The sequence below is a fragment of the Glossina fuscipes genome, unplaced genomic scaffold (genome assembly GCF_014805625.2).
Source record: "Glossina fuscipes isolate IAEA_lab_2018 unplaced genomic scaffold, Yale_Gfus_2 150, whole genome shotgun sequence".
Taxonomy (NCBI): domain Eukaryota; kingdom Metazoa; phylum Arthropoda; class Insecta; order Diptera; family Glossinidae; genus Glossina; species Glossina fuscipes.
The window spans coordinates 352,508-362,501 of NW_023998493.1; the positions used below are offsets into that span (position 1 = coordinate 352,508).

The window sequence follows — 9,994 nt, forward strand, 5'->3', positions numbered from 1 at the left end:
TCAGTAATTTACAGTCAGCAAACATTGACAGTAGTAATAAATAGAGGGATAAGTGATGATATAGAGACCAAGTAATGCTCTGTCAATGACATCGCGAGAATTTTCTCTTAACAAGTTTCTGGCGATAATTAAGTCTGTTAATAGCTCAATAATTTTTATGAAAAAATTACAGGAGGTCAAACTCGCGCTTCTTATAAAGAAAACCTTAAGAAATAGTTGACCCGATCTATTCTTTCCTAAACGCACCACGTAGCTCGATAAATGTTGTCTTCTAAATATATTGTGTATGGGATTTTTATGCTTTCTCACCGAATTTCGAATCGATTTAGCTACATTTTAGTGTCTACTCCTATATCCAAAATTTAAAACCAAAATCTTTTAGGCACGTTCTACTAACACACATTCATAGTTGGCAAATAGCTCTCTTCTTAAAGACTTGACTTAAGAAATAACTTCATAACTTAATTTCTAATACCCTATCTAATATATATGACACGACGACAATGTACGACCATCATTGTTGTTCGCCTGATCCGTTCGACACTCCCTTTTTTCGAAGGCTAAGGTAAATAATTACAGACAAAGACTTCGGGTAAATTCCGGACATAAAAGCTCTTCGATGAAGCGGAAAAGTATGCTTCAATGGGCTTACCAAAAATGCGTATGCTACTTAGCCTCGCTAGCTGTGAACGCAATAACACAGTTTTGATCAAAAATTTTATCTACTTTTTCTTAACAATTTTAGACAGACTTTTACATAGAATGTATGTCATTACATTAAATATATTTTAGTATAGTATGTTTCCTTTTTATGTGTAGTAAATTTTTAGTACACTAAATTTTCGAAAGGCATACAATCGTGTGTTTGACAGCTGATATACGTTTTCACATATTGTACACGTTTTAGATCTATATATTTGTTCAAAATTTTCTTTTTTTCGCATGATTTTTCAAAAACTTGGATATATATTGTAAACGATACCCAGATGAGTATGATATATGAAATAATCTTTTTTTTTTATTTCTAGATGTATTTCTCTGTCTCAATTTTCGGTTTTTGGTTTCCTTTGGTGTTTGCGGATTGCTTCGCCGTCTCCTAAAGTTTCGGGTACTGGTCGACCTCTGGTTTCGGGTAAAAGGAACGTTAAAAGAAACCCCACACCAGCAATAACTCCGTAAACTAATGGCGGTATAATGGATGAATATAAAGCCAAATCACTTGTTACAAATGGTGCCATCATCGAACCGATACGACCAACGCTAGAACATAAACCCACACCAGTCGTTCTAACTACAGTCGGAAATATTTCACCAGCGTACAAATATAAATTCGGAAAAGTCACCGTCGCACCAAAAAGACCGATTACAGCAAATGTCATCACAATAACATTGTTAAACGCGGTAATACAACCAATTACCAAGAAACAAATAGCGCTCACCAGATTCGACAAAATCAACGACAAACGGCGTCCTAAGTATTTAGTCATGTAAATACACACTATGCAGCCCGGTATACCCAATGCACCACTAATAAATACGTTAATGAATATATTACCGCCTAAGTTTGATATATATTCAGCCGCTCCATATAGCACCATGCAGGCGTTCAACCACTGGTAGACCATTACTATAGTATTTAAGCGTAGACTAGGCGTTCGAAACAAATCAACAATGGTACCCGTCTTCTTAGTGTCGGACGATACAAATTGTTCGTAGGCAGCTTGCATTTTGGGTAGTATTTGTTCTAAATCTTCTGCAGGGCGACCATTTCTCTTTGCGATCGTTTCTACTACCGATATTGCTCTGTTCAAACGACCTGTGGTGAAAAGCCAGCGTGGCGATTCATATATGAAGCATGCGTACATCAGGTAAAGAAATGAAATTGATGAAACGGCCAGATAGAGATGATGCCAATCCCGCAGGTAATAGGAAAATAATGGCAATAGAGCGTAGCCAATGAAGAAAGGTATTTGATATAAAATGGACATTGCTTCACGATAACGGGGACCGATAATTTCCATGATTATAACAAAGCTTTAAATTTCGTAATAATTAGCAAATATTTTCGAATAATAGAAAATTTTCTTTCAACCTTGTAGTCATTTGCCCACCAGTATGAACCGCATGGAGAAATCTTAAAACAATGTACATGCCGTAATTTAGTGAAAATGCAGTCGTCATACCACAAATTAGTTGTAGCACGCATTCTGTAATGAAAATCGGACGTCGTCCATATCTAAGGGCAAAGAGCGGAAATAAAATTTGTGTGATGGATTATTAAGAAGAATTTAAGAATTTAATTGTAGGTTTACGCTGTAGGACGACACCTATAACCTAAAATTTCTTCTATTTGATTTTTAGCCATGTGTTTCACTTTATTAATAATTAGTTTAGCTTATTAATTTTCACATGTCGCCTTATTGCGTGTTTCAATTTCAATTGTTCCACCATTTGAACATAGGCCTTAATATTTAATAAATTCTGTTTTTATTCTGCGAAACTTCCCCAAAATATTTGTTTGCGAAGAAGTGTACCTTTACTAATTTTTGTGATGCGTATTCAGACTGATAATCTTAACTCAACTTCCAAAAAAGGAGATATTCAGACGAATGCGTTTGAAATTGCTTTGGGTGCTGAAAAATGGCAATTCTCCAATTAAAAATAAAAAAGGGAATAATACACCAAAATGGCAAAGAATTGCTTGCAACATTGAATGGATTAAGAGGTTGGAAAATATGAATAACGCCCAAGCCAAGAAGCGTGCAATACATAGTTTATCGAGAAACTTATTGGAGAGATTGGAGAAAATTATTGGAAAAATAGGAAATGATTAGTTAATACTTCCGAAACGAAGAGCTTCACCCACAACTCTATTCGCTCAAGCGACTATTACAAATATTTTCACGGTTAACGTGCAACTACTAACAATTACGTTGCTCATGCTATCAAGTTCAGAATATTTTTAAAAATTTTTGTCAAAATTTTAAGCTTACTTATCTGATAATATGCCATATACGATTGCGCCGACCATAATGCCGCCCATTACAGCAGATTGTGTTAAACTTGAGAGCCAATAACGACCGCAAGTCAAGTCGAATGTTATTTCAATAGTTTCTGAAAAAACCGAGCGATTGAAGTCAGCTGTCTCGCATCCCTTTGTACATGGATCAGCATCCAAAGGATCTTTGCAGTAGTAATCAGCCTTGCCACTCACAAAGAGGTGTGCCAAGGTTACCCAAGCCGACGGGAATTTCGCCACAAATATTATCAGACAATAAAATAACTGATAACGACCTAAATCGCCCAAGTGGACGATAATCGGATCGGCGCGTACTTTTTTTAAGATATTGATACACAGTAGACTTTTAGTATACTTCTTAAAGGACAAATAAAAGAAAACGTACCGGGTTCCTTCTCCATTTCATTAAAATTATATCACTGTTAGCTAATATATGAGAAGAGAAATATATAAAAATTTAATGAAATATGAAAAACAGAAAATGACTAATAAGGCGTCGATATTATTATATATTATTTATATAGAGACGGACACTTTCATCAGTATTCAATAGTTATCGTTTTCATTAGAGTTCAAGGCTGCTTTTCCCCCATTTTCTTCATTACGGTAAAAAATTTCTTAGATTTCTTTAAATAGAAAAATCAATACAATTTTCGAAATTCCGAAGAATCTTCAACGGTAAAGCTGCATTGTGTTGAAGTTGCCATTGTGGCTGCATCTTCAGAAAATGTGTATAAAGTTAAGATGTTTATTTTTTCATTATTATGTCCATCACCTAAGAATGAGGAGTATATTCATTTTTTCAAAACGTTTGCAACGCTCGGAAAGAAACATCAGAGATCCTACAAAGCGTGTCCGCTTGTCTGTCTGACCGTCTATCCGTCTGTAAAGTTTCCGTTGTAAACATTCTCTTGGCCTCAAAAATGACTTCAAATTTGGTAGAAACAGTGAAAATTCTTGCACTCAGGCTGGTGTTCAGAATAGGCCAGATCGGTGGAAGGACACGCCCATCGCACTACGTAAACTGAAAACACCAAAGTTTTTTAAAGGAAATGAAAAATTGGTTTTTTGCTCATCACTCTTAAACTATAGCAATTAAATCGACAAAAATTTGAAGGCATATTCAATGAGCGATGCTATAGCCTCTGTGCACAAAAATTAAAAAAATTTACAACGCATACCCAATTTCATAGTATATGAAAATTTAATTATTTTTTCAATACCTTTATAACATGCAGAAACAAGATTCAAAAACACCAATATATATATACACACGCGTGGCCGGTTACAACCCTTGAACCCACCTAAACATGTCCACCTGTTCGTCTGACCATCTCTCTGTTTGCGAAAGTTTTTAGTATTCTCCCGTTAGCGAAAATGAAGATACCGCCTAAAAATTTGCAAAAGAATTTGGAATTAAACTTAACTTTTCAAAGCACACGCCTGCAAGGTCCACATTCCTCTACGAGAAAGACTTTTATTTTGAAAATAGAAGAAATCAACTGCGACCCCTCCCTATTATAGAGCATTCGAGTTTTATTTTTTTATTTCTTTTCTGTTTTTTTTGGGATGAACGATGATAGGTATAAAAGATTCGGTCCCGACCGAATTTAATTTTTAATAGATTCATAGTAGTTTTCGTGGTTCGGTTCAATACGGTCATCTGCCTTCTCACATAGTTCGTCATTTATAAGTTCCAAGGGACGCTTGCAAATTTATTTTTTAGACACGGGATAATCTAGTAGGCCGAACCGTCCAATTTGGGAAATGTCGAAGCGAGAAACATTCTCCCTAAATAATTTAATTAAAGCGGAATGGATTAAGCTGGAAATATATCCGCCTGAGCGGCCGAGTAGGCACGAGTCTCGACCAGCAACTCAATGGTCGTAGGTTCAAATCTCAAGTGCGGTAGAGTTTTTAATAAAGCCGAAAGCCTTGGATGCTAATGCTTTAAGGCTTTAGTCTTAGAATTTATTCTCTGGCTAAATTTATAACGATTATAATAATAATAATAATAAGCTAGAAAAAGATCAACTATTAGGTGTGCAACCAAAATTCTGCCTGAATTATAGTTAATGAAAGTTGTTAAATTTGAGGAGAAATAAAAAAATTATTTGTTCGAAACATTGCTCCGTACTGGTCCACCGGTTTTCCCATCTTTTAGGTACAAAAAAATTTCTGTGGGTTCCCTGTTGTGTACAAGAAGTTCCATTTTTGTCCAGCGTTATGATAATGAAAGCCCTGCTCGAACAAACAAGACGTCATCGATTATAATCATAGTTAGTCAGAATGAATAACGATTGACGATAACAGCGGGAAAGATTCCCGCATTTCATATTAGTAGTGTTAACGTTCCCTGGCAAGTTTTGTCGTATGGGACGTAACTTCTTAACGCCGAGATATCACATTAGCACGACTTTTAGTATACTTTTGCCGTTTTCTTTCTCATTGTCATCAGTTGTTTTCAGTCGCGCTCTGTAATGATGATTTCGTTTGTAAGAGCGTAAGGCGAATAAGCCCAAGGCAAACTGGATTAGTCAACCTAAGCAGACTGACCGACTCTGCATAAGCGTCGGCTTGAGTAAACTGGTCGATTCAACTTAAGCAGATGCCTGATGTCCGTACGCTTACCTTGTGCTCATTCTATAGATCGCAATTTTCGTTTAGATCGCAAAATTTCATATTCGGACGACATTTGGTATATCGATATGTTTTGACCCACATCCTTCTCCTTTCTCGTACTTCCGTGTAAATCTTTCCCAATTGTAACTGATTTTCGAGCCTAACATGGCAACTTTAAATACGAAATACGCTCCAAAAAAAATTGCTGTCTTAAAATTCCCGAAAAATATTTATTTACTCATCAATATACAGAATACAGTACAGTATATAGTAATCCTCGTTAGATTTAAGACTCTTATGCTCGCACTTTTGATATGCGCTTTTTGGCAAGACCTTGAGGTCTTTCAGCGGTGCGGTCTTTAGCCCCTTAATCTGGGCAAAATCCCGCCATTTCATTAGCCTTTTCAGTTTTGGGAACAGGAAGATATCGCAAGTGACCATGTTCAATTATTACGTACGTATTATTACGCACAATTATTTTAAAAAAAATATCTGCAGCATGAGTGAAATTTGCCGCAGATATCACGAACTAAACGGTTTACATTCCAGCAGAATATGCTGCGATTATATCACAATCTTCACAAAAAAGGTGCCCACCTTCGAATGACTACACACCGGACAGCGATAACATTTGAATATAATACAAACGGCTGCTTTGGATACCAACCTGTTCCTGAAAATCTTCAATTAAACCAAGTGACTCATAAAATCAACAATAAAGTCTAATTCTCCTCCGCCACGTGCAGCTTCATCCAAACAAACAACCAAATCAAAAACAACAAATATAATAACAGCAATATTGATTCTTTAACTTTAACAATAACCAAAGCGACACCTCTGATGACGACGCGTACATATCGATTTAACAGCCAAACCCAACACGATAATGCAATCAAGAAGCGACTTTAACACTAGAGCTGCCAATTTTTTGCATATCTCTATTTCTACCGCCCCTATTTTTGGCGACTTGTGAAAGTAAGCTGAAATTTGGTAAAAACATTCCTTAGTCGATTAAGAATCCAATACTAGAATAATGGTTGCGATCTGTTCAAACATACGCCCACTATATATGCGAAACTGAAATAACCTCAAAAAAAACCATCATTTTCTCATAGTTTTATCTATAACTTTCGAGAGTGATTTGTGTAACGCCGTGAGAGTTAACAAGAAGTCAGAAAAGAGAAAGTAAGAAAAAAATAGGGAGGCGATGGCGCAGCTTAGTGGATGTTTGCTCAATCGATAACTGTTATGGCTTTGCCAACTGAGCACACACTATAACTATTAGCAAACTAAGCTGCATCTATAAACTCTATATCTAATGTTATTATAGCATCAGTTTATCTAGTAAAGAGTTGTTATCTCCTTTTAAATTTATCATATATTTATTTTTTATACTCAAAATTAACATTACTCTTATATAATAATATAAATTCTTTAAAAAAAAAAAAAAAATCACTTTATAACGGTAGCTAGCAAACAAAGCGATAGTTTAAGATATTTGAAAGTGCTTCGACAGTATTTTGTATAGAAGAAATTATTAATGCTTTCGATCACATTTCAATTTTGGATTTGTTGGTTTGCTTTTTGCCAAGGGCTTCACCATCTGCTAATGTCTCAACTATCGGTAGTCCTCTCGTTTCCGGCAAAAGGAATGTCAACACAAAACCGATAGCGGCAATAACTCCATAAACTAACGGTGGTATAACGGGCGACTTTAAAGCCAAATCACTTGCAACAAATGGCGCAATCATCGATCCGATACGACCAAAGCATGAGCACAAACCCACACCAGTTGTGCGTACCACAGTTGGGAATATTTCACCCGCATATAAATATACATTTGGAAAAGTTAAAGACGCACCGAAAAGACCGACTATAGCAAATACGGATACAAGTGAAGCACTCAAATTCGAAATACAAGCAATCAGTAAAAAGCCAAAGGCACTAATAAAATTTGATATAATTAACGTTAAACGACGTCCTGAATATTTGGTCATAAATATGCAAATTATGCAGCCTGGTATACCCAATACACCACTAATGAAAACGTTAAGAAATATATTACCGCCCAATTTTGATATAAATTGAGCAGCCCCGTAATAAACCATGCAGGCATTCAACCATTGATAGACCATGACCGTGGTATTCTTGCATAAATTGGGTGTGCGAAACAAATCGAAAACTGTACCCCTTTTCTTAAGTGTATTCGGATCCGATATGAAGATCTGATAGGCTTCTTCCATCTGTGGTCGTATAAGTTGTATATTTTCAAAAGAACGACCATTCTTTTTCGCAATCTTTTCAACGAGCGTTATAGCTTTGTCCAGGTGGCCTGTCGTAAACAGCCACCGCGGTGACTCTGATACCAAGCATACGTACATGAGGTAGATAATTGAAATTGAAGAAATGCATAAATGGAAATAATGCCAGTCGCGTAAAAAATAAGAAAATAACGGGAGTAAAGCGTGACCCATAAAAAACGGTATTTGATATAAAATCGACATCGCTTCACGTCTACTGGGGCCGATAATTTCCATAATCAAAACGAAACTGTAAATAAAGCAATTGTCGTTATAGTCGCTAGCAGGTAAAAAAATATCTATTCATACTAACCTCGTAGTCATTTGGCCACCGGTGGCGACTGCAGTGAGAAATCTTAAAGTTATGTACATGATATAATGCATCGAAAATGAAGCTATAACGCCGCAAACAAGCTGCATTATACACTCAACCAAGAACACTTTACGACGCCCGAATCTAAAATAATGAATACAAAATCCATTATTATATCCATTAGAGAGATTCAAAGCTTAAAGGTCATGTACATTTTGCTTGAGCGTAAAAATTTTGGACAGATCTATGTATTTCTCCTGCTGGCAGAAGCATCGATAAAGAAAGCGAAAAATATAACTTTTATTCTCTTTTTGATCTCCATAAACCACAAGTCCACAAATAAAAAATAAAATTATCAATTTCGATAGAACATGTATTATGGATATTTTGAATATTCAAGCCGTTTAGATTAAATGCTAAATGATAAGCAATATGTGTAAGATTCGTCTTAATTAGAAATGTTTGTTGCATTGTTTTCATCGCTTTTAAAAAACATTTTAAACTTACCGATCGGATAATATGCCAAAGACTATAGCGCCGACCATAATGCCGCCCATTACAGCAAATTGTGTTAAACTTGATAGCCAAAAACGATCGCAAGTCAGATCGAATGTCATTTCGATAGTTTCCGAAAAAACTGACCGATTAAAATCTGTTTGTACGCAATCCTTGGAACATGGATCAGCTTTCGGTGGCTCAACGCAATAGTATTCAGCTTTGCCCGCTACGAATAGATGAGCCAACGTAACCCAAGCCGAAGGAAATTTCGATAAAAATATTACCAAGCAAAATATTAGCTGATAACGACCCATATCTCCTAAGTGCACTATAATTGGATCAACGCGTATTTCTGCAGAAGAGCAAAAAAAAAAAAAAACAATTTTATATTCATTTTCATATCAACAATGAGTACACAATAGACAATTTTTACCTTCCTTTTGCTCCATTTTAACTAAAAAAAAAAAAGAACAAATTTAATGAACAGAATTGACGTTAAAATAAAATAAAAAAGCTATAGTAAAATGTTATGAATTATTAAAATTAAAATTATTAAACAGTAGATAACCCACAGGCACTTACTCTATATACGAACGCGCAGAGATGCTTATCAAACCGAAACGCGCGGACGTGATTTTATTAATAAAGCCTCGCAAAGTTGATTTCTTTGTTTTTTCGTTTCGAATTTTAATAACAGCTTTCAGCTAAGTTTGCACAGTGACGACACACGAAAAGTTTTAAAGCGATTAATATGTGCCGGAATCATTTAAATTTCCGAACTGAAACAATACAACGTAATAGAACGTGCTAGTGCTCAATGTATAGTAGCCTATGCATTGCGGTCTTAGTAATTAAAGCCATCGAAAGTGTGCGGCATTAATAAATATATTTCCATTAGGTATTAGATCATCTTCCTTTGGAATTTCGCTTGCTGTTCGTTTCCTTAAATAGATAGAATGTAAATTTCAAGCGATTTAAAGAAATGTGACTCTACAGCTATTTATCGAAAATTAACGGTAACTTATACTCCGTAAAAGATATCATTTAGTCAAACATATAGCTAAAGTTGCCACCTGCGTTAAGGAACAAACATTTATTTATAAAAACAGTTGTATGAAATATACATCTCATGTTTGAAATCTGAGTATAATATGCGGGAACATTATGACTGCGGGCATTTACTAAATACACATAAATGCAATTTAACGCGCCATACGGATTTCCATGTTTGCACTTGGAAGA

General features: G+C 35.5%; 2 protein-coding genes across 2 annotated transcripts; both read right to left on the minus strand.

Annotated features, from left to right (window-relative positions):
- Positions 1-1,043: 1,043 nt before the first annotated feature.
- On the minus strand, positions 1,044-2,021 carry LOC119641433 (solute carrier family 22 member 3-like). The gene has a single exon (XM_038040123.1). It carries the CDS (start codon positions 2,019-2,021, stop codon positions 1,044-1,046), a length of 978 nt encoding a protein of 325 aa, XP_037896051.1.
- Positions 2,022-7,103: 5,082 nt separating this feature from the next.
- Positions 7,104-9,100, minus strand: LOC119641487 (solute carrier family 22 member 3-like). The gene is made up of 3 exons (XM_038040201.1): positions 8,762-9,100; positions 8,255-8,398; positions 7,104-8,191 (listed from the first exon to the last, which is right to left on the minus strand). The coding sequence occupies exons 1-3, from the start codon at positions 9,064-9,066 to the stop codon at positions 7,192-7,194; spliced, it is 1,449 nt and encodes a 482-aa protein (XP_037896129.1). The 5' UTR covers positions 9,067-9,100; the 3' UTR covers positions 7,104-7,191.
- Positions 9,101-9,994: the final 894 nt, after the last annotated feature.